Source organism: Perissodus microlepis, chromosome 16 (genome assembly GCF_051167445.1).
Source record: "Perissodus microlepis isolate ML-2025 ecotype Zambia chromosome 16, ASM5116744v1, whole genome shotgun sequence".
Classification (NCBI taxonomy): domain Eukaryota; kingdom Metazoa; phylum Chordata; class Actinopteri; order Cichliformes; family Cichlidae; genus Perissodus; species Perissodus microlepis.
This window is the reverse complement of record NC_140476.1, coordinates 30,224,230-30,249,469: the sequence shown is the minus strand read 5'-3', so window position 1 is coordinate 30,249,469 and position 25,240 is coordinate 30,224,230. Positions and strand designations below refer to the sequence as shown.

Sequence of the window (25,240 nt, the reverse complement as noted above, 5' to 3'; positions counted from 1 at the left end):
TCTGTACGGTGCACAGCAGGGGAGCGAAACCTCCAAACGAACCCTCTGTTTCCCAGAGCCGGCCTGATTACGTCCCCGGACCAAAAACAAACATTGCTCATTGTTGTTTGTACAGATTGTTGTTCCAGCTGATATAGCTGTAAATGATGTGATAATGTTTGGTCCCAGACGACTGGGCTTTGGCTGGCTTAACGGGTGGTTCAGAAGCAGCCGCAGGTCCAGCTTACCCCTGCAGTGGGCACAGACGAGTTGACCTTACAACACGAGTTGTCCCAACACATGTAACGTTTCCTGTGACGCAAACACCTTTTCACCTTCCTCTCTTTTTCGGTGCATTTCAGTTTGTTTTGGGGTTGTTGTTTTTTTTATAATAGCTGTAGTGATGTGGAGCCAGGGTGTTCATTTTTTTGACTCTGATCTCTTCACCCCCACATACACTCTGAATCAGCAATATTTCTGTGTTTTCCTGTAAGCTCCCGCCCTCCCCTACGCACACACACACACTTGCACACGCCCTCCCCTACACACACACACCGACCGTGGCCCTTATGCACCACTTTTTCCGAATGCCGAGCAGGGATGACGCAGAGCACAGGACGGACGTTTGCTTTTGTCTCTTACTCATCGCTTTGAAGGGTCAGACAAAGTCCTTGTAGTCACTCTGGTTCTCTGGTAAGCCTCAAAACAATCTGCATGATCACACACTACAGTCACTCAGTTGAAAGAGAAGCAGCTTTTCTATCCCACAAGGCATATCACACTTGATTTATAGCTTGCGCCAGTGCTGCATTGTATATTGAAGAAAGAAATTCCTGAACTGTTATGACAAGGGCAATTTAACAGGTTTGGAAAAGCACCAAGTTTGTTTCATGCATCTGTGCACAACAGCACTGTGAGCACATTCACACAAGCGCTCATCCCTGATCAAACGGCATATTCATACGATCTTAAGACAAAGCGTCTTGTACACTGGGCGATACAATTACTGTGTTATATATATTTAAAAGTTGGTTGGGTTTTTTTTTTAATTGTTTTTAAATCTACAAATAAAATGTTTGCTAGTCACTCACTGCTCCTGCAACATTAAACGTACCGCTTACATCAAACACAGTTTATTTACAGCAAGTTATACGCTGCAAATGGTGTCTTCTGCTTCTCGATGAAAAAAGGGTTTTTGGTAAAACTGAGATTTGTTGTGATTTATAACGAGGGGTTGATGATCTACTAAAAAAGTGCCCAGAAGCCTGATCACAGATTGGCTCTAATGACGTTTTTGTTTTAAAACTTGTAACTTTTATTGCATGTAACATATCAGCCATGCTACAGTGTTTTAGTCCAGGACGTTTTTGGAAGGTATTCCCTCACACTCGTTGCCAGATTTGGTCTCATCAGCCACAACATATTGCCAAAACATTATAACTAAGCTCACATAGCTTTGTGGTTCTGTTTTTCTCATGTGGGTAATCTTTTTTTCTTTCTTCCCCCCCCCATTGCCACGGCTTCCTTTTGTAATAGATTTTGCCATATTTTCTCCCATCTAATCGTCAGTCCAGGGAAAGATGTACCTTTATAGCCCTTATGCAACACTTGTTCCAAATTCCGAGCAGGAACGACGCATTTGTGTTCTTCCTCTCTGTATACAGCCATTTCATTTGGTGCACCTGCTCAACTGCCTGTCAGCCAATTACACGGCAGCATCTGTGTGTTTAGACATGCCGAAATGAAGTGGCTGAAGTTCAAACTGAACATCAGAAAAGAAGAAAAGGGTGATTCAACCTCTTAAGCCCAAACGCCTAACCGATCTCCTGCCTTTTGCTCCCGTATCTGGGGGCGTTGGGGCTCAAGAGGTTAAGTGATTGTAAATGAGGCTGTTGGTGCCAGCTTGAAGCAGATGGGCTACAGCAGCAGAAGACCAGACCGAGGGCCACTCCTGTCAACAGGAAACTGTAGTTGCGGTTCACACAGAAACAAACAATTGCCTGGTTTGATGAGTCCTGGTTTCTGCTGCAACATGACCAAACGACATGAATGCATGGATCCATTCTGCCTTGTAACAATAGTTTAGGCTGCTTGTTCCAGTGTCAGGGTGTGAGGTTTATTTTATTTATTTTCTTTATTCTCGTAGTACCAACTGAGCGTTCTTGTCACACCACAGTCTGAGTGCCTTTGCTGACCATGTCCATCCCTTTCCTGCTTCCACCATGACAACGCACCATGTGACAAACCCCATTTCAAACTTGTTGCTTGAACATAACGGTGAGCCTCCACAGTCACCAGATCTCTATCTAAACGAGCGCCTTTGGCATGTGTTGCAACTGGAGATTTGCATCATGGATGTGCAGCTGACAAATCTACAGCAGCTGCGTGATGCTGTCATGTCAACATGGAGCAAAATCTCTGAGGAAAGTTTCTTGCATTTTATTGTCGCGGTGCCATGAACAATTACGCCAGCTCTGAAGGCAAGTCCAGCCTGCTTCTAACGTGATGTGTGTTTAAAGTTGTTTTAGTAGAGACAGATTATTTATGACTCTGCTAAAATATTTGTCTTGACTTAATTTGTTTTCATTTTTAAAAGACCCAATAAAAACCCATCAGTGTGGATGTAACCACAATTTTCTTACTCGGAGACAAACACACTCAAACTATACCTTGTGCACAGATCCCTGAGAGTGGAACATGTAGTAAGCAATCAAATATGACTTAACTCTCCTTGCAAACACGATATACTCTTGCTGCCTCGCTTACAGTTTCACCCTCAGCATGCTAGCCGTGCACCCTCTGGCAAACCAGGGTGAAGCAGCAAGACACCAGAGAATTACACGGGTTGGCTGCTTGATTCGCCCAGACAGCTCTGAGCGCGTAATGCTCTGCAGTCTCTGCAGAGCATTACGCGCTCAGAGCCAATCTTCTAGGGTTGAAGGTGTTTCTTGAGAAATGTAAGCGTATGCTTTGATTAGCTTTAAGAGATGATTTCTTGTTCTTGTCTCATTCATGTGACCGTTTTAGTTGACTGGTTGAAGGAGCTGGGTTTTGTTAGCTGGCCATAGATTCATCAATAATGATTGGCATAAAGGTAAAGGGGTATGTTTACCACTGTGTTGCATCACCTGCTGTTTTAGCAACACTATAAGAATGAGAAAGCTTGGTCTGTGTGGAGACCAGCTGTTTTAGTTTTGAAAACAAAATGTTAAGCCATCGTCACTACAGGATATCTTTTGTTTTCTTTTTTTTATTTTATTGCACGGCACTTTTTCTGTACTGCATCTCAGATACAGTACTATTATGGATGGTGAGCTACTCTGACGGTTTGTGTCTTTAAATGGAGTGACACAGATGCTGATATGTAGTACTCTTTGCTTCCAGAAATGTTCCTGAGCCCATATCAGTTTAATTTTGCACTGCCTGAGGGCCCAAAGGTCTCAGTCAATACTTATTAATCTTTCCAAATTCCTTCAATCTTTTATTTATTTATTTTGGTGATGTAGGCAATAAAATCTGCACACTTTGTGAAACATTGCTTTTAAATTGCTCCCGTCTTTACCTCTGAAGTACTCGGCCTCTCAAGGTTGCCATTTTTTCAGTAGCCAGTCAAGTTAAAACAATGTTAACTAATTAATATTTTTAAAATTATTTTCAAATCCTTTCGTTCTGATTTGAGTTATGTTTAAATGGCACACTTAGATTGTCCTTTAACCTCCTAAGACCCGAACTCTTCCACGGCATGCATTTTTAATTTCTCTTTGATATTTGGGCTGATTGGGACCCGATGAATGTAAAAACAAAGAATCACCAGATTTTTATTTTTTTTTGTTACCCGATTTTTGTTTCTAAGAAAAATGAGAGCCACATATGAGGATATTCGTTTTAAATTTGGATAAAACAGAGGCAGTATAATGTCCTCGTAGGTGGATATCAGGCCCTTGGAGAGCAAAATTTAGTATTTTGGTCTAGACAACCCAAAATGTGATGTCCACATATGTGGACGCCAGGTCCTAGGAGGTTAATGTTGTTCTCTGTGCCTTATCTTTATTATAATGAGCACATGTTTCTGTAAAATACAGATATTCTTATATCTAAATAGCCGCTTCTGAGGGATTATTTAAAACGTATTCAGGGCTAGGTTGAACTGAAACACTAGCAGATGTTGTTATCTTGTTGATTTTTCTTTTTCTCCATTTGCTGTCTAATCCTTCCATCAGTCAGCCTCTAATGTGCATTTTTGAATTCTTTAGGGTGTGGCCACTGCAAGAAAATGAAGCCAGAGTACGATGAAGCTGCTGAAATACTCAACAAGGGTGCAGATGTAAGTCTCTCGACCTTTCTTTCTGTTTGTTTACAGCATGCATATCTACAGGCCTATGTGCTTCATATCTCAAACTCTACTGAGCACACACCATCATGCGTCATTAGCAGATCATAATAATCCCTCTTTTTTGGCTTTAAGGCTTTTGGCCGTTGCAGCTTGACACGCTGCTCAGCCTGTCCAACAGCTCAGCTTTTGATGTGTTTCTGATTAGTGGGCCGTGTTACTCACCTCTCCTCTCCCCCCCATTCTGTCCTCAGTGGTAATCTAACACTCCCCAGCCAGGGGCAGGGCCTATAAAACTGTAGCCTGGTGACTGTAGCAATTATCTCACCCGTGAACGTCCCCCCGGCCTGGCGCTTGGACCTTGTCCTTGTGGCTTTCTGCCCAGCACTGGAGGTCAATGGGAAAAGCCTGCACATTATCTAATTCGAATGGACGGGAGCCACTGTCACCCTGAGCTCTTTAGACCCAGCGTATCATTATTTTTCCCCCCTTGTTTTTCTGCTAATGTTACTGATGTTTCTAATGCAGTGCTTTTTTATACACAGATGGCGTAATCTTTTTCCCAATGTAGCTGGTGTCATCAGATAGGCTAGACTGAGTGACCGTTTATGGTCTAATTGAAGAGATTAGTCTATAGATCTTATTTTACCAGTGCCCTGTCTGCTTTTGTAACGTCTGCAGAGTCCGGGTGTTTTGGCAGCAGTGGATGCCACGGTGCATAAGGCTGTGTCGGATCGCTTCAAGATCTCTGGTTTCCCAACGGTTAAGTACTTCGAGAAAGGTGAAGAGAAGTACACGCTGCCACAGCTGCGAAACAAAGACAAGATCATCGAGTTCATGCACAAGTGAGTCTGACGCTTAACCGACAGCTTGATGGCTTCAAAAGTTGAGCAGTTAAGTGAAGCACTGATTGGCCGTAGCACCGGCTTTTCAAGACTTCCTCCCACTGTGAGAGAATAATCTTTGGAAAGGGTCAAAAAGTAATGGACTTGCAATGACATCAGTCCAGTTGTGGCATCTGCAGGCTCCATAAAGTCATAGTCTGCAATCACAGGTCAGCAGACATAATTTTATACCGGGCTGACATAAAGTGTGACTCAGTGTGAGTTCCATTATATCACCGGTAGTTACATAGTAAGCTTTTATTCATTTATTCCTTGGCCCACAAAATAAAGACAAAAAATCTTGGTAGAAACTGTATTTATGTTACCTTTACTACAGTAAATGTGAGGCAATTTCCCCTTCCCTGGAGTGCATGTAATATTTTCACTTTATTTCATCCCCCGCAGTCCACAGGCGCCTCCTCCACCGGAGCAGTCTTGGGAGGAGAAACCTTCCAGCGTCAGCCATCTTGGGTCGGAGGATTTCCGAGAGGCTCTGAAGAAGAAAAAGCACGCTCTGGTCATGTTCTACGCTCCCTGTAAGTGTCTTTAATATTAAAATCAACTCCTTTCAGCATCTGCGAACAAAATCAGAAGCAAGCTCTTACACAAACATCTGGAATGGCTCCTGAAAGCCTCATCTGTAACTGTTGTATTTCATCTGCTCGGGCTGTTGTGATGAAAATATCAAACGTCTGTGAAGCTGTCGCAGCCGCGTGCGATTGCAGCTTCGTCCTCTTGAACTCGGTGCGATCGTAGCCTGGGCTTCAACCAGCGTGCATACGTAACTCTGAGCTTCTTGCCAAACCTCGTCATTGGGCAGTATATAAAAAAGCCACACCTAAGCCACAGGGAGACTGAGTCACATTACTAAAAAAAAATATGAACAAATCACTTTTCCACCTTTTTATATTTTCAGCCCTGAGAAACAGACAAACAACAGATTAGTGACTGGACTTCCATGAAAGAAAAGGCAGAAATCTCTGTTTTCGACACGCTTCATACGTGTCCTCATACAAAACACAGGAGGAATACAGATTAGGGAGGCTAATTATCAATACACACATAGACTCACACATGCACCTCTGTCCCTGTTAGGGTTTTTTTTTTTTTTTTGGCCCTTTTTCTGCCCTTTGTTTCTGATGAGGGCTTCAAAGCATGCGACAGGGCACAGCAGCCAGGCTGCGTCCTCTTCTGGGCCCTTTGGTGCTTCCCTCTACAAAGAGATGCTCCAGATGTACATCACGCCGCGTCAACCTGCCGCCCTCCCAACTCGTCCGCCCCATCTGCACCTTGCTCGCTGGTGTCTTATTAGTGTAGGAGCTTGTGCTAATGGAGCATTTGATGAGATACAGCTGCTTTCTAAAACATCAAGGCTGGAAACGCTTCAGACAGAACAATCAATATAATTTTAGCAGAGGCTTGGGCTATTATCCTGTAGCCTCAAATCTGCATAATTGAACCCTAAACTAAAATTAAATGCTGGAACATCATCTTTGTCTCCTTTCGCATGCGTTCTGTGTTAAATTAAAGCATTTTCTGATTCACTGAATACCCATTTGTTGGCCCGCTGTATTCTGTTGATCGGCCAGTTTGAGACATAACACTTTGGTGCGGTTTTTTTTCCTTCCGTACTTTCCACGTACTTTCAAATCCAGGCTGTTACAGCGCATCCACAGGGCGGTTACTTTGCATTCATCAACCCTCGATTTCACTCAGATTCACTCTGTCTGCGATGGTAATTATGAGAAAGATGAGTAAAAATGTGCAGGTACAGTCAAGAAATGAGAACTGCAGGAATCATTATCAACTCAAAGTCATTTTTTACCTGTTTTTAGATGACCGAAGGTACAGTGCGTAAAATATAAAGGCTGAAAAATTCCCGTACTTGCCATGCAGAGCAAAACCCCGTTCCTTTCTTCAATTTAACTGCTAATTTAAGGCAGTCTCTAAGCTGCACCAGGGAGCTGCCTGATCAGCCTCCTGTTTCCTTCTGTGAGGGAAAGACGCGGACAACGATTGTATTTTTGATACACCAGTTTCAAAATTGCGACAGGACATTTACAGGTTTAAAGGCCATTTAATGTTGCAGCTAAAAGGGTAATTCAGCAGGAAATGGGTTGTGAGCGGTGCTGAATGCTCTCTTAGGGAGACTGCTCTGAAAGGGTTGGCAAATGTGTACTTGCACAGTTGACATATAATCGAATTGGAGGGAGAGTTATGTGTGTGCGTGTGTGTGTGTGTCTATGATGCCTGTGGACATACGTAGTCAGATATGTCCACTTGCAGCCTGTGAAAGAAATCTTAATAGTGCAGCTTATAGTGATATTTTATTTTCTTCTTCCCACTTGTGATGTCAGTTTGCCAAATAGATTTCCTTCTGCATTATGACAATAATCAAACTGTATATAAAGGATGGACTTGGCTTCTAGCTCTGAAAAGTGAAGCCATTGTGAAAGTGGAAATTGACTGGACTGAAAAAAGCAGCCGGCGAGTCTGGTTCATTGAAAGCAAAAGACAAAAACAAAATGATAGCTCAAGACTTTTGCACATTATTGTACTGTATATTTTTTCTAATCGTAAGCATGGGTACAAAAGAAGTCTGAGTTATAGAGAAGTCTGTAGAAAAATGAGCCTTGGGTTCATTTGATGAGTTCAAATAGTTTTGGGTGAGTTTAAAGTTCAAATTTAAGTTATTACTTTGAAATTGTATTTATTAAGAAAAAATTTTATTTTGTAAATTACACGCCTTAATAGAAGGGCTTTCTAATGGCGCCTACGTCCATCTTTGAAATACAGTCTGTGACCTGAACACAAGTGACATCCATGGGGGAAAAAGGCCTTTGCTGCTTTTGTCTAAAAGAGCATCTTATCTCTGTCCAGCACCTTTGAAGAGAAACGGAACACCATCGGGCCTTGTTACCTAAAATCCTTCTCTGGCCTCACTAGTTTTGTGGCCAAATTGGAGAAACATCCCCTGCAGCCATATTCGCAAATAATTGTAATGAAAAGCCTGAAACCAGAAAACTGTTGCAGCAAAAGATTCATGGCCTTGGGGGAAAGCATGTTCAAGCATGTTCTCCATCATTTTTCAGTGACTGAAAATCCATTTATTGAGTTAGATGACTCAGATGTTTAGCTAACCGTAACATCTCCTGATCATTCAGCCGGGTGTAGGGACTGTATCCGCAGTTGGCCGACAACTCATGTCCCAAATGTATTTTTTCAAATTCTTTTAAGCATATTGTTCATTATGCTTCAGGGTTTAATTAGCTGGTGTTTTAACCCTAACTCGGCACATGAAAGTGTCTAGCTAGTCACCCACTGCCAAGCTGCTTTCTTCTTCATGGGCAATTTATTTGTCACCACAAGGGGTATCCTTGCCTTTTCTTATTTCCAAAAGGAGCAACGGTTTGTTTTTAATTAACAGAAGAAGGACTGCATACTTGACATTATCAACAAAAGATTAAAGCAAATGAGCAGGTCTAAGAAAACGTCACATTTCAGCAGAAACTGAGAAGAAAAGTTGTCAGAACACCAAACAGTCTCCCAGTACAAAAAGTCATCACTCTTTTATTAATGCATTGCAGCTAGAGTTGGAAAGGCTTCCTCCTCCTGGTCAGCTCTGTGGACAGTTAATCATCCTGCTTCCACCCACAGAAAATAAAAGAGCTGTCTATAAATGTGCTCTGTAGGTATTGGCATACTGTATATGGAGTGCTGTTGGAGTACAGAGTCGGGGAGGTAGCGTTTATGATGCCAATAAATAGATCTACAGTCTCTCATAATATAAAAGTGACCTTGTTAGTAACCGGCAGTATATACTTGCATGTGTTCTGTGTCGTGTTTCGGTATAATCCTCCGTTTAGGGCATGAAGCTCGGTTTTGCGGTGCAAATGTATGATGATAATAGATATAGTTGTGATAACAGCCCATCTGCTTGTTCTTTTCCAGGGTGTCCACACTGTAAAAACGCTGTCCCCCACTTCACCACCGCAGCAGAGCTCTTCAAAGAGGATCGCAAGGTTCGTGTTGCTTTTTCACATACTCACTTAGATATGTGATTACTGGCTCTGATGGCGGCGCAAAGATGCCTCTAACTGGAGCTGTGCTTACAGTAAACATCACGGTTTTAGGTAATCGGCTCACAGTTAGAAGATCGGTATTGATTTGAATAAATATTGATCTGAAACCTTTCCGCACAGTGTTCAGGCTAGAGTTAAAAAACAGACAAATAAAACAAATTCTAGCTGCTTTTTTATCTTGTTGTTTTGCTGTATCGTGTCTTTCACAACAAATAAAATAGTTATTTTAAAAGTAATGGAACAAAAGACGCAGATTTAGACCAACAAGGGACCTGACGTTGCAGAAACAAAATATTACAAATGACATAATGTATTTCCACTGTGGTCTTGACAGGCCGTAATACTGTGTGTCTGCTTTATTACAGTCTTTCGTGACAGGCTGTAGTCATTACTAGATCTAATTTCTTCCAGGTTCTATTCAGTTACACTCACGCTCAAAGCTTATCACTGTGAAATTATTAAGATCTTGTTTGTTTGCTTGTATTTTCCATCTTTAGGTTAGAAATGATTTCTTTCTTTCTTTCATTTATTGTGTTTGTGTTAAGCGTTCCCTGGACATACACACAATATATCCACTCACCAGCCACTTCATTGGGTACACCTGCTCAGCTGCTCATTAATGCAAATATTTAATCACCAAATGTAAAACAAGCGTCAGAGGGGAGAAAGAGGGTTATTTAGGTGACTCTGAATGTGGCATGGTTGTTGGTGTCGGATAAGCTGGTTGAACCTTGAAGCAGATGGGATATTTTCCTTGCAAACCTTTGGCCACATAGTACCAGCTGAGCTTTGTTCAAATGCCACAGCCTGCCTGAGTGTTGTTGCTGATCATATCTATCTGTTTATGTGCACAGTGCACGCATTTTCTGAAATCTCAAATCATCTGAAATCAGTTACTTGAACATGATAATGAAACCTGATCCCACCTGGCTCTAGAACGGTGTGCCTAATAAAGTGTCTGGTGAGTGCATGTTAAGTATTATCGGGAGGGGAGGGGGGAATATGTGACATTTTGGGAATTCTTTTCCAAAATGGACCACATAAGTTGCACTTTAAAGATCTGAATATGTTTTAAATGTTCAGACATCATCATGATTCACATTAATTTATCCTCTGTACTCTTCACAGATGCTTTTTTTGTATTTTCTTACAGCTTGAAAGGTGTTAGTTATAAAAACAAAAGAACGAGCATTTGCATATTTTATGCAAAGTTATCAGAAAGTCTTTCGATTGTCATTAACTTGAGAATTCACATCTTTAAAATGGTAAATGGCCTGTATTTGAATAGCGCTTTTACTAGTCCCTAAGGACCCCAAAGCGCTAAAAGTCCTCTCGCCCCATTCCTAATAATTGTTTTCATGTCTCACACAGGAATAACTGGTAATTGGCTTCCACCTATAGAAGGCTTTTGACCTTAGTTGGTTTTTACATAGTGTTTGACAAGCGCGCTCACAACAGTAGCAGAGGAGCTGTAACTTAGGGTTCAGTGTCTCCACTCCACTCCAGTCCACTCCAGTTTGACCATTTAGATGAAGCACCACACTGTTGCATCAAATTTTCTGCAGGCTTGGGGTTTGGAGGTTAATGGAGGTTCATGTAGTGGCAACAGGACACACTCACGCTCATCCTCCATCATCCCCACTCCCTCTCGTTACTTACCCTCAGGGACTCATGTCCTGACACCCTCCCACTCTTGCTCATTTCTGTTAATACCCTCTGACTGCAGGGCTTATTTCCAAACCTCTTAAACCACAACTGTGTGACTCACTCTCTTGCTCTCTCTCCCTTTCAAACATGCAGGAACTTTGGACACTTGTCAGGCAGCGCTCGAAGCTAAAGTATCAGATTGAAGTGACAAAAAAAAAACCCATCTAATTGCTGCCTTATCATTTGTGAAGTCTCATCAAAATGCTTAATGCTGAATAGCTGTTGTTCCAGTATTTCTCGGACAGTGTTGCTGTCTCAGTTGTTTGGAATTTTTCTAAATCAATGTCAGATGGTGTCCTCAGCAACTTAGCCATCTATTTTTCTGAGGCAATTCTTTGTAACATTTCTCAATAACATTAATCTTCAACAGATGAAAATTAAAATGCTTTAAACCTTTTTTTTCCCCTTGGGAAGTTTGGATATCAGCTGCAACTGTAACACATCATTTCATTTATTCATTTCTGCAGAAACTCACACTCGCTTCCTTCATTTCTAAATACTGAAGTAGATCTGTGCATTTATAAATAACCATAATTTCAGTCAGATCGAATGGTCAATGCCCGACAAGCCAAAATAATAGAGCTGAATATTTAAAAAGAGGTTTGTGTGGTTTTAAAAGTTGATGGATTTAACCCTTAAAATTTTATATTTAAATTTAGCCATAAATCTGTTTAAATTAATCTTTTCTTGCACTTCCACTGCTTTTAGTAATTGAGTTTTTTTTTTTTTTTTTGAAAAAAGGATCATGTATAATAACATAAATGTTACCATTTGATGCATTGTATCAGAGTTAGCTAGAAGCTCATTTACATCTGCAGTTGCTTGGCAGATTACATGCAGAAGGTTTTCTGATCCCTCACTTTAAGACTCTTGCATTTACTTTTCAATTCCAGTAACTTTTTGTTTGCACCTTGTAAGATTTTATCTCGTAAGGTAACAACGATTCTTAAATTTTCCATCAAGAACCACACAACATTGATAACCTGACCACATACTACAATATTTACTTTATATTTTAAGCAAGACTTTCGCAACAGCCAGAAATGTACTATGAGACTCAGTATTTGGGACCACAACCTTAAAGCAGATCCTTCACGCTTTTTCTTATTTTCTGTCATATACACTCACCAGCCACCTCACTAGACTGACCTGTTAAACTGCTCGTTAATGTAAATCTCTAAAGACATGGAGACACAACAACCTGCTGAAGTTCAAATCAGAATCTCCACAGAAAGGTGATTTAAATAACTCTGAACATGACCCACCATGTGTGGCACCAACACAGTAACTCAAATAACTTCTTGTTGAGACCAAGGCCAAAGTTTGATGTAGGCTAGAGCAGCAGAAGACCACACTAAGTACCACTGTCAGCTAAAAACAGGAAACAAAGGCTACAATTCGGCAGTAGAAGACTGGATAAAAGTTGTTTGGTGTGATGAGTCTGTTTCTGCTGCACTATTCAGATGGTTTGAATTTGAAAGCATCAGTCCTCTCTGCCTTGCATCAACAATTCAGGCTGCTGCTGGTGGTGCAACGATGTAACAGTGTGGTGGATAGCTTCTTATCCATTTGGGGACCCTGAATATGAATTTACCACTGTCTCTGACCATGTCCATCCCCTATGACCACAGTGCAACCATCTCCTGATTGCTGCTTCCAGCAGGACAATGCTCCATGTTATAAAGCTCAAGTCATCTCAAACTGGTTTTGCGAACTGACATTGAGTTCGTTGTCGTCAAATGGCCTCCACAGTCACCAGATCCAATCTTCCAATAGAGCACCTTTGGAATGTGCTGGAATGTTGTTGATTCCAGAGGGCAGAGAAGAATAGCCAGACTTCATCAAGCTGAGGTGAAGGCAATAGAAATTCGAATAACTACTCATTACAATCAAGTTATGCACAAGATACGCTGGTTCTAACCTTGTTAAAGTTCAAAGTAGATGGCCTACAACACGAGAGGGCCAGACCAAGTTCCACTCCTGTTAGCTAAGATCAGGAAACTGAGGCTAAAGATTGCACAGGCTCACTAAAATTTGACAACAGAAGATTGGAAAAATAGAGGGAGGAAAAAAAGGCATCATGTCAAAGCTCAGAGCATTTCAAACTGGTTTCTTGACCATGACAATGAATTCACTGTCCTGAAATGGCTTCCACAGTCACCAGATCCCAATCCAATCGAGCACTTGTGTAATGTGGTGGAGCGGGACAGTATGTGCTTCTTGGGTCTCATTGGCAGAGATGGACTTAATTCTGTCATCTCTGGGAGCTCAGCAGGCCACACCAACCTGCACTTCAGACTTTCTTGGGGCATCATTTAGAACAAAGAGGGTGGCCTTAAAAGAAGAGAGACTAAAGTGTCATTATTGAGACAGTTGGAGCTGCACTCAGGTCCATTGGAAGATTGATTTAGCAAAGCAGGATATGAACATAACAAATCCACTTTAAGTTGCTTTAAACCATACCTTGAGTTTCGAGGTTATGATGAAACTAGCACAAGCCGCATAATCAGGGGACCTGCATTCGTGTGGAAGTCACACAGATGCACAGTTTTAAGATGTATTTCCCTCTTGTCGTTCCCCCAGTGGCCAGAGGAGATTTGAAGTTTTGTTTGAACAGGACTAAATCTGCATAGTGGGTACTTGTGTTTACTTGGCAGTTCTCTCTGTTTATCAAGACAAGCCCCAGTGTATTATGCCAGACCGGTGTTGATCACAGTCTATTAACTGCCCTTGCCTCATTTACCAAAGACTAACACGGGCTTAGCTGCAAGCTTTGAAGACACAAACAATTAAAACTCCACATTCTGCTGTATATCAGCACGGGAGCCGTTTACAGGGTTTGTTCCATGCTGTTCTGTCTTTTCTCCAAATTCCAATCAATACCAGCGTTAAAGGTGCACATGGGCTGGAACAGCACTGCGATAAGAACACAGTTTCATTAGGGAATTTAAGGATTTGCTTAATATAACCTACCCTGTGGCTGTTACTGTACTGGTAAAATCATAGAGAAGCACACTGGTTCGTCTTGACTACAGCGCTGCAGAAATCAAGATTTCCCCGTGGAGCTTTTGACCTCTGCTGGCGCTTTGCAGTTGTTTTTGTATGCATGGCTCCCTGTTAGGGGTTCTGCGCACATCAATGAGGAGCTGTATATGCTCCAATCTACACAAACTACCAATGATGTCAACCTCTTTCACTCATTAACAGGTGGTGGTAATGTGTGGAGATGTGATGCAATGCTCGAGCAACAACGGGGAATGAGTTTGGCTTTTGTGTTTTTCTGTATTTATCTGCAGGAAATTTGTTTCATCTTTTGAACACTTTAAGTTCAATGCCTTGTTCTCTTGCTATGTTAATTCCGTAGTTTCCTGCTTATTATTAGTCTATAACCCAGTCAGAAGTAAATACAGGTGAATTGCTGATACTGATACCTATGAAAGCCCATTTCCATCACTAAAAAAAAAGTATCAATAACTCGAAATTTCTTATTACCCGGAAGGATATGGCACAGGAGAATGCACACTCAAAACCAGATCGCAAGAAATTGGCGCTTTCGAGAGTACATTTGCTGATATGTGATTGATTCAGCTAATAACACAAGGATTTCATCATTTGTGAAGTCACGCTGAAAATAATCAGCAATTTGTGCATTCATGACTGGATGTAATACTGGTAGCTTAGCTGTAGCATTTGTAGCTGAGGGCTTCAGCTTCCGGGTAACAAGGAAATGACGTCATTCACGTAGATTACAGATTGGCAGCGTTAACTTGAAATTTCGAGTTAATAAGTCGAAATTGGCTTCCATAGAGATACCTTTAACCAATTAAGGCAGCTTATGTAGGGGAGAGCAATGTGTTATGATTTATGTGATGGTTTGCAAATTCCAAGCACATTTTAATGACCACTGAATCACTGTGATTTGTACTTTACACAATATTTAGTTAACCCAACACACCTTTCAGCTTTTCATGTATTTTGAACGTTCATATGTCAATGAACAATATTCTTCACTCTCATTGGTAGTCCCTTCAGTCACTCCTCATTGAAGTCATTCACTGTCTGTGGTCTGTAGCTGCCACGTGACTGCAAATCACCTCCAGTGTGTGCACAGCTGTAGTAACTTGTATATTAGTTCTTTGTAAAATTTGTTTTTTATTACCGTAAGGCAGAGAAGACCTTTTATAGGTGTTTGTTTTTATATTTTATATTAATCATACTGAGTTTACGTGTAATAAAATGTACAATGTAAATAAAAGTGCTATTGCCAGTCCCCATTACTCAGTTGATGCTTGTGTTGCAGCTACAATAAATCAAAGACGTGGTGTGTTACAGTAACCCTTTCAGTGCTATGTCACTCTTTAATATGAGCTAATGTATTCCTTGAGGTGGTCTTTCAGTCCAGCGTATGCAGATCCATGTTAGATATTACAAGCACAGGTACTTTGTTGTTAGAACAGAGGTGGCTCTGAGTGTAGCTTTACCTCTTTGTTCCTCGGATTGACGCTGGTAGAGATACTAGGCCAAATGGTAATATGCTGCCACCTAAAATTTCACTATCCAATCAATAATATGATGTGGGGTCCTCTGTCACTTGAAGATGAATCAATAATGGAATTGGCTGAAGACCTTTTGAAGAACAACAGCTCTACGACTTCATTTTCTCCTGTCAATTCATGGCAACTCTGATTGATTGCACAGGGATGAGCATTTGGAGGGAGCCTGTAGTTACATTATACCCCTCATTGCAGCTACAGTGCCATCTCTAATGCTGCTGCTGCTTAAAGCACTCTCTATGTATCTCAAATTGCCCTAACTTAAAGGTGGTTAAAGATTTCACATTTAAAAAAAGAAAAACACATAGTGCTCAAGATCTTGTGATCCCAGGTATACAAAGAAGAGGGTAATTTTTGGTGTTTGCACCTTAATTTCTGTTGACTATTGTGCCTTTCCAAAGGTGATGCACCTCACTCTTGCTGAATATGCACAGCTTGCAAGTCCGTGAAATACTCTTGTTGTGGGAGCACAGTGAAGAACAGCTTAATACACTTGATTAACAGACCAGAGAAGAATATCCCTTTTTAGGCTCTCTCTTCTCCATTTTCTCCCTATCTTCGCTTTTTTGTTTGCCCGTGTCTATTCTGTTGATGCAGATGAAGTCGACATTCTGCTGCATTGTACCCATTTTAGCGATTTGTTGGCAATTATGCAGATTTTCTGTCACTTGAGTATTTATATTTGCATACAAAACAAGGTGCATGTGTCTTGTAATTAGGACAAGAAAGTTTTCGAGTCGTTTGCGGTGTGGCGTAAGTGTCAAATATTTCTCCTTCCGCAGCATGTCTGTCATTTCCACGTTTGGCTCGGGCAGACAGATAGACAGCGAGCGATTATTTGATGGTGACAAGTTCAATGTGGAGCACTCAGCACCCTGAGAGAGGGTGACATTTCTGCTGTCCAAAAGGACATGCTAAGTGAGCCATGTATCAGTGAGGCGGCATTTACGCCTCATTGGGACAGCTTGTCACTAATCGATGCAACAGCCACACAACATAAATCTCGCTTGTTGTTTTTATGCTCGCTGATTGTTGTTGGGGGGCTTGTTTTTGTACCACCCACATAAATGGACCAATGCGTAAGTCATTTTTATGCCTCCATGCCGGTGACAGCTGTAGCCTAAGGCATTATGTTTTCTCAATGCCCCCCCCCCCTCCCAATCCAGCCAGCCAGCCATCACCATGAATATGATACATTATTGTGCTTAAAGGTCATGGTCACCGTGACCCTCGTGGCCCTTCCCTTCTTGTGAATATGATGATCTTGTCAATGTCAACTCAAGGATGAGCTGAAAAAAAAGAAAGATCACAAAATGTGTTTTTGGCAGGTACTGAACTATTGCCATGCTAATTAGCTTAGCATGCTAAGCATTTAAACTTTAGATTTGACAGTTCACAGGTCACTGTGACATCATCATGTTTCGCAAGAACATTTTTTTTTCCGTGACTGAACACCAGAACTCAGGAAACGAGTTTGACGAGGGGATGATTTCAACTAAAATTCACACTGAGTCAGATAATGGCACGACTCTTTGGGGGCCCACTTATTAAATTCCTTCACACTCTTTATTACATATTTTACATTATGCCATGCCTTTGCCAAACTTATCTGTAGTTATAGCTTGAAACCATCATTTAGTGGTCATAATTTAAGAAATGGGGACCGGGTTGAGTCTTGTGCATGTCCCAAGCACCTCAAAATATAATGTTGTGTAAAAGTCTTAATCCGTCCCTCATTTCTTTGTATTTTGCTTCCAAGCAGCCAGACCGTCTTGATATTTTTAAAGTAGTCTTGAGCAGTAGGTCTTTCAAAGTTTTTATTTAGACATTGGCTGCTTTTTCACTTATTTTCAGACGAGTTCTTGAACTTGACAATTTTCAGAGGATTGTTTTTAGTTCTATAAGTCACTTAAATCTGACCTATGAATCAATGAAACACAAAAATGAACCTAACCAGTGTTTGTCTACATTACATCTGTACATTACACTGTATACAATGTTTTACATACATTGTATCTTTTGGCACTCTGTTACTATCAGCCTGTGGTAATTTTGTTTCTATTTCATTAGCTGAAACTAAGAAGAATGCCAAAGATAACACAGTTTGATAGACATAAAATAGTATTTTCAACAAGGGGAATCTCAAAAGGCTATCAGGTAAAAATCTGGTGTATTTCAGCATGTTGTGCAGTGTGTCCTTAAGAAAACTGACAAAGCCGTCATAAAGTGAAGTGGTTGGCTGGGGCCTTTCCGTGTGAAGTTTACATGTTCTCCCCATGCTGGTATGTGTTTTCTCCAGGTAAACTTTCCTCCCAGTCCAAAGACATGCATGGCGTTTCTTTCTGTTAGCCGTACGATAGATGGGTGATCTGTCGCCCTTTTACAGCTGGGGTAGGTTCCAGCTCACCCACACCCCTGAGTAAGATGTGTGGATAGCTGGATGGCTGGCAGGGGGGTAAATCCAGTAAAGACCTGACACAGGACTTGAGAGATGCATCCACTGTTTACTGAACCCTCATCAGAAATGGTCTCAGTGGAAGTTTAGCTCTCAAGAAGCCATTTATAAGAAAGGGAAATGGGGAGAAAAGGTTGAGGCGTGGCAAATTACACGAGAACTGGACTGAAAATCAGGAGTAACACATCTTATGGAGTGATAAATCAAATTTGAAATTATTGGTTCAAATTATTATCAATATGCAGGTCAGGAAGTGGGTCCAACAGGCAGGCTGTGTTGAAGAATAAAGGGGAGCATATCAAATACTGACCTTCAAGCTCATTAGAACTGTACAAAATCAGTTTTTCTTCAATCTGTTTATGTTTACACATGTCTCAATAAATTGCTTCACCTGTTTCCTTATTTCCTAGCAAATACAAAGAAATGAGAGTTGGCACAGTAGTGCTGTAGCTGCATCCTCATTTGCATTCCTGTAATATTCTTCACCTATATACTTTTTAATAGTAGCAATGTACAGACTTGTGATAAAGTTTGTTTCATCTGAAAATATACCGAGTTCTTAAGATCCACTGAAACAAAAGCTAACTGGCCATAAAATGGAAATGTATCGTGCGAATTCAAATAATTGTCATAGTGATAATAAAATAACAATAAATGGGAAGAATGCACCAGGAATAATAGAAGTAACACATAAACTACCTTGTCTGTTTAATGAATGTCTGCGTTAAACCTATTAACTATTAAAGATAATGACAGCAGTTTTTGAAATTCATATTACAGTAAAGTTTCCTCGAATGTAGCTCAAAAGGAGATTTTCTGAGAAGTTTATGTATTCTTATGTACTAATTATGTCTCGGTAGGAAGTTTATTTAACAAGCTTATTACACAGCAGCCGTTTGACAGAAAATAGAAAGAAGAATCAGGTGTTACAAATCAAATTAATGAAGCCTCCGTTGTATATAAGCACGGAGCCTCAGTTAATGTGATTAGTCACGTCTGTGTTTCCTTGCTATTTTATGTCAGAATGGGTGCTGTGAAATGGGTGTGTTAGTTGGAGAAAACTTTTTACGACAAAAAAAATAATATTTTCAGTTTATTTACACACTCATCTAATTAAGGCACAGTCCCAAGCGCCTCATCTGATACGGCAGGGTGCCAAGCGCCTTTAAAATCTTGTGAATTTAAAGCATGTTTTATTATGTGCACTGAAAGTGAATGCGCAATTGCCTGTTTCAGATCGTGTACGCAGCTGTGGACTGCACTAAAGGACAGAACCACGAGCTTTGCAAGCAGGAAGGGGTGGAGGGCTACCCAACATTCAACTACTACAACTATGGCAAGTTTGTGGAGAAGTACAATGGAGATCGAGGGGTAAGTGATTGGAGGCGGTTTATGATATTGCAGTGAATGAATGTTCAGTGATGATCTGCATAGGGGAAAAAAAAGTACCCAATTATCAGAGAAACCAATAACCGCCAACAATTGTGTGGATTACAGTTGGAGGGAGAGGGTTGTGAACTTTTTTTTAATATGTGCTAAAATATCATATTCCACAGATGTCCTCAGAGATAGATGAGAAGCATTTGTTACAACAGCAGATGATTACCGTCCATCTGTCCTGCACACCATCTTGAAGGAATTTATTCTTTCATGCAGAATGCATTAAACTGTTGGATGAGCTACGTGCCTCAGATCCCTCAGCATTTCTGTTGGCCTGAGTCAGGACTTTGGCTTCGTCATCCCAAGATGCTATCAGTGTGCGTGTCGCACGTCCTGACGTTTCTCCTTAGAATCTGCTGATAATTTTCAGAATCGATTGCTCCATCAATGATGATGAGCTGTTCTGGCCCAGATGCGGCTAAACAGGCCCAATCCATAATGTTCCCATCCCCACAGTGTTTACAGTTGGGATCGAGTTCTCATGCTGAATCCCTCCATAGTGGATTCAGGAGGATTAACATTAGCAAATGTTAGAAAAGCTGTTCCCTGTCTCACACCTTACTTTTACTCTTATTGCCCTACTGTTCTTAAAAGAAGGGCAACAATTTTGTTGTGTGCCGTAACTCTTTAGAGATGGTTCTGTAATCTTTTCCACCATCACGAGTGTTAACAACTGCTTTCTGAGGTCTTCAGAAATCTCCTTTATTCTTGATTTGTGTCCTCAAACGTGTCATAACAAACGCTCTTTAAATAAAAACACACCCGACTCAAATCTTAGTCATGGTTGATTTGTAATCCTCGTCAACCCATCGATAGAAAACACCCAAATATCCCATTCAGATTAATCCTAGAGGTCACATACATTTAATATTAGATGATTATTCTCAATATGTAAATGACCAACTCTAACATTTTAACTTAAGTGACCAACTTAGATTCTGTTTATCTCCTTCTCAAAGTGATGTGTTTACTGAGGTTATGTATTAGGTTCACATGTGTGCAGAAATATAGAAAATCTCAGATCACAAACTATTTCTGAGACTGCGTTTAGATCAGGGATGTCGAATTTTACATTGTGGACCACATGCAGCCCACGTTAATGTTAAGCAAGCTGGAACAGTGACACTAGATAATAACATATTTACATGATAAATGCGTAAAACTGGAGATAAGGTCAAAGTACAATTTATAGAAAATATCCATTTTTTTTTCTTTTGGACTCGCTGTCTAAAAACTGACATTTCTATAGCAGATAGTCATTTAATTGTTTATCCATTACTTAATTACTTTGGTGTAGTATGTAAAGAAGGGATGGGGGTATCAATAGGAAAAGCTGTTAATCTTGAAATAAAAATCTGTTCACTCGCTCACTTTGCATTTTTCACAGACGTCTGGTTGGCCGGACTGGAGTCTGCCGGGTCGATTCTGACCCTCAGGCCTTGTGTTTGAGATGCGTGATTTAGATAGTTCAGCTGGTTCAGAAATTAGAACAGGATTGAAAGTAGAGGAGAAAAAGATGTATCATTAATGCTGTTATTTCTTCACTCCAGCTGTTGCAGTTCTTCTCCCTGTGTCAGAAACTCAGAAACGACCTCTGAGATGTTGTTCAGTGACGGGGGGGTGGGTTGGCTTTACTTTTTCCACACCTTGCCTCCCTCCCCCTGCCTGTGGCCAGACTGCCATTCTTGGCCTGAAATCATGTGTCAACTGAATTATTTATAGCATCAAATGGTTCAGAGCTCAGTCCAGCTCAACTCAACCGTACGTAGAGAATTATCTGCGGGCAGCAGCAGAAAACACTGTGCAGCCTGACCTCAAGCACAGTGGCGGTATTTACATTTTGTCCTCCCCCTCAGCACCATCAGGTGAAGATGAGGTTTATCCACAGGACTGGCTGAGAACTTGCTTCAAGTTGAGAAATATGCTGTGGTGATTGTTACTTTCCTTGTCTTCACAGGAGGCAGGCTTCACGGGTTTCATGCGCAGCTTAAGAGGACGCGACCAGGAGAAGGTTGTCAAGCGGAAGGAGGAGCTCTGAGAGAAGCATGCGGGGAGTGGGGGGGCGGCGTGGGGTGGGGGCAATGCACTGTGACCCTTGAGCCTGGCAAAGGGCCCTTTCAGCACTGACGGGGGAGACTCGACGACCTCAGCGAAAGGCTATTTTTTTATACCGTGGTGACTCCGTTTGTAATAATACCAGAGTACTTGCTGTCAGACCAACCACTTGAGACTCGTGTTTTTCACGGATGTTCTGATGGGAAGAAAATACACAGACGAGGAAAAAAAGAAAAGAAAAAAAAAAGGTTTTCTTGTTTTTGCCCAACCACTGTGACTGAATATGTGAAAAGCTACACCCTATACTGTATCTATGCAATACTGCCCCATGCTTAGCTCTGCAGGGGTTTGTGTGACTGTCAGACCACCATGGTGGTGGACCAGTGGTGGGCATCAGTATCTAACGGTGGAGGTTGCACTGTCCCAATGGGTCCTAATCCAGCCCCATCAACCCTGTTCTGTCTCTAAAAGAGACAAATGCTGATTATTGACATACACCTTTTGGTTTCAGTGATTTGGGTTTTTTTTTTGGCTTTTTGTTTGTTTGTTCTTCTTGTTCTTGTTGTTGTACAGAACCTTCACGTCTGCAGAACAATTTGAAATATTGATTATTTTTTCACATCATTTGGAAAGTAACGGCATTTTAACACCACCACTAAAAAAAAAAGAAAAGAAAAGAACCTAAAGCTTGTACAGTAAAATGTGAGGTGCTCCAGTGAGTAGTGTAGGTTTGTTAAATTGGTGAAATCACAGCTAAAGGATCAGTATTCTGTGTGGGTGTGCACTATCATGATTGATTTTTGCTTTTAGAAAGGAGTTTTTGTTTGCCCCCAAACTGTGGCCTTAGAGATATAAAAATATAAAATGTCTGGAATTGCAGAAATATAATAAGTGGAAGAGATTCAGAGGCCTGGTGCCCTTGTAACTCTCTCATGAAATGACCAAGTAAAGGAGAATGAGGGTGGGGGGGAAGGGAACACAACAGAACATGAAATGCCAAATATTACTGCAAGCTGCCCTTCAGAGTTTCACAGTTCATACTTTTCCAAATCTTATTATTAATCTTATCATTTACAGCTGGAGTGACTTTTTACCTCTTGCTCCTTCATTAATTGTTAATAATGGGAGAGTTCATTGACAGAAGCATGAGAGGTGCTCACATCTGGTGTCTGAATAGTCCATGTGATCAACAAACATCCAAAACATGAGTCTTACCTCCGTCCACTGAAGTAATCACACATTCCGCTCAATATCCCACAAATCCCCTCTGTATTCACACTCTACTGGAATATCTCAGACCTCTGATTTACACTTTGGGCATTCAGTTTTTTTGTGTGTGTTTGTCTGTAACCAATCTGTTTCATCACTGGTTTTTCTGCTACTTCCTGTTTAACTGAAACTCACAGAGGAGTCGAGCGCGAAAGACGGCTTTCCGAAATCTTTCCTGTTTCCCTTCTTCTGAGTGCGTGTCTACCTGCCGCGCCTCGGCCTGGAATGGTTCGGCTTCAATCAGCTTGGATAGTGCTCTCCCATGCTTTCCTTCATATTTAAAAACGGATGACTTCACGAGACGCCCAAGGAATAATTAACTGTTAAGTAAAGTCTCCAGAGCCTCTTCCAGTTCTCGCAGCATAACACCATCAATTCGGGGCCAGCGTCATTACCTTCTGTGAAAAGTTTTTTTTTTTTCTTTCTTCCATAATTTTGTATTTCTTTTTTTTTTTTTTTTTTTTTTAGCTCCCTTGCTTCGGCCTCTATAAATATTTAAAGTCTTATCTGTAGCTGAACTTGTGTTTTATTATTCAAGACTTTGGTTTCTTTCATTATGAATAAGGTTCTCAGGGATAGCAAAACACAGTCAAAGGGAACTAGTTTGCTTTGTAATTTATCATTCCAGCTGAATAATTTTAGATCCTTAAGTCACCAAGGATAAAACAACACACCTGAATTGTCCTTCTTCCTGTCTTCTGTCACAACAGCTTGTGCTGAATAAGATTTTTGTCAGTGAACCATTTTTTTCTTTTTTGGGGATTCTTTGCGTATGAAACCGTTTCAAGTGTTCAGACTGTCGCCCGGCACACAGTGTTCAATGTGATTACTATCATTTCACCATATGCAAGAGCATTTTGAAAAAAGTGCTTTAAACAGTTACGTGACATATCGTCGTAATTACGTGTTCATTCTTCTCTCGATGAGAAGTCATTACCTTTGATTACTCTGAACATTTGTTTGTGTTTGGCAGTTTCCACACTGACATCATGCGTTAGTTGAATAATAGAAAGACTTTATTCCTTATCCCAAAGGTATCAGTGTTATGTTGGACTTTTTTCACAGTTATGCCAAGAAGTCATTGTTGCCTTTGATTTTTTTTTTTTCTTTTTCACTTTTCTGTGTCCAGCCATATGTACAGGTTCAATCCTTGCAGTAAAGAAAAGAAAAATAAAGCCAAACATTTCCAAAAAAGGCTTTCAACTGTGTTTATATAATAATAATATTAATAAGAAGTAATAATTTATTCATCTCCTCGGGGAAATTTTGGTGTCAAACTGCAAAAATCTCCAGCTACAGTACTTATTTCTTTATATTTTGCTAGGAAATTGGTGAAATGGGTTCAGCAATTTGGTATGATCACCTTTATTCTTCAACTCATCTGAAATCTTAGTCGGCTTTTTTGTCATTTCTTTAAGTAGTTTTCAGGAATACTTCTCCAGGTTTTTTTGAAGGATATTCAAAGCTGTTCTTTGGATGTTGGCTGACTTTTGTTCTGTTCTCTGCCAACATAATCTTACACTGCTTCAGTAATACTGAGGCAAGTGATGATTATTCATAGGTCAGTGTGAAGTGACTTAAACAAAAGAATATCCCATTAAAAATGGTTGGGTTCAAGGACTGGACTAAAAATAAGTGAAAAAGCAGCCAATTTCCAGTGAAAAACTGAAAGATCTCCAGAGAATCTGGAGATCTATTGCCGAAGACCACTTTAAAAAATGATGAGACACTCACTCATTGAAGCAAAAGGGTAAGAAATTAGGGGTGGTTTAAGACTTTTGCACAATATTCCAAATAAAACAAATAAATGCCTAAAAACAGCAGAAAAAAGCCAATGGTTGTAACAGTATTGGAAGGTAGAGTGATGAACCAGGTCATCAGTCTTTTGTGTTAACAAATTTCTAAAATCTCACTGCAGTGGGATCAAAGTGTCTTCTACAATGTTCTGTGCTGCAGCACAGTGCAAGAAGACGACACCGAGCCACCAAAATATTGTGGAGAGGATGACTGTTATTATCAAAGATGGTCTGTACTTTTGTTTCTGTACACCATTCCACCGCAATTCCCAGTGATGCCACAGTCCTGCCCATTACCAAGACTTATCCAGGCATCATGCGTCATCGCTAACACACAGCAGTAACAAAGAGGACACTGGTAGCAAAAATCTGATAGAATTAAAACAGCATGTCACTGTCTACATTTAGTAAGTCTGCACTGCCCCTTCCTGTACAGGACATCTGCAACCAATCTGTTATATTATCAAGGGGGACACCGGGATATTTATAACTCTGCACCACCTCAGTGTCCTCTCCACGGATGTTGATAGGACAGACCTATGGAAATCTACAACTACCCATGCATTTTTATTTTACAGCCAACTTTATTTGAGCATTTTTAAAAATCATATTAGAGGGAAAGGCTTTAGGCGGGTTGCATCAACTATTTGGTGAATTTGATGTTAAAAACGTTTGACTCCCAGGCAATAT

The 25,240-nt window shown here is 40.7% G+C and overlaps 1 protein-coding gene across 1 annotated transcript in view; it reads left to right on the top strand.

The window, feature by feature from the left end:
• The window catches only part of pdia5 (protein disulfide isomerase family A, member 5), a 74,620-nt gene extending 50,656 nt beyond the window's left edge, over positions 1 to 23,964 (top strand). Inside the window, exons 12-17 of the mRNA XM_084907584.1 lie at positions 4,233 to 4,303; positions 4,991 to 5,154; positions 5,599 to 5,729; positions 9,145 to 9,215; positions 19,227 to 19,361; positions 21,388 to 23,964. Of these exons, the coding sequence (XP_084763710.1) occupies positions 4,233 to 4,303; positions 4,991 to 5,154; positions 5,599 to 5,729; positions 9,145 to 9,215; positions 19,227 to 19,361; positions 21,388 to 21,468 (653 nt within the window). The 3' untranslated portion in view covers positions 21,469 to 23,964. The remainder of the gene's footprint in view (positions 1 to 4,232; positions 4,304 to 4,990; positions 5,155 to 5,598; positions 5,730 to 9,144; positions 9,216 to 19,226; positions 19,362 to 21,387) is intronic.
• Positions 23,965 to 25,240: the final 1,276 nt, after the last annotated feature.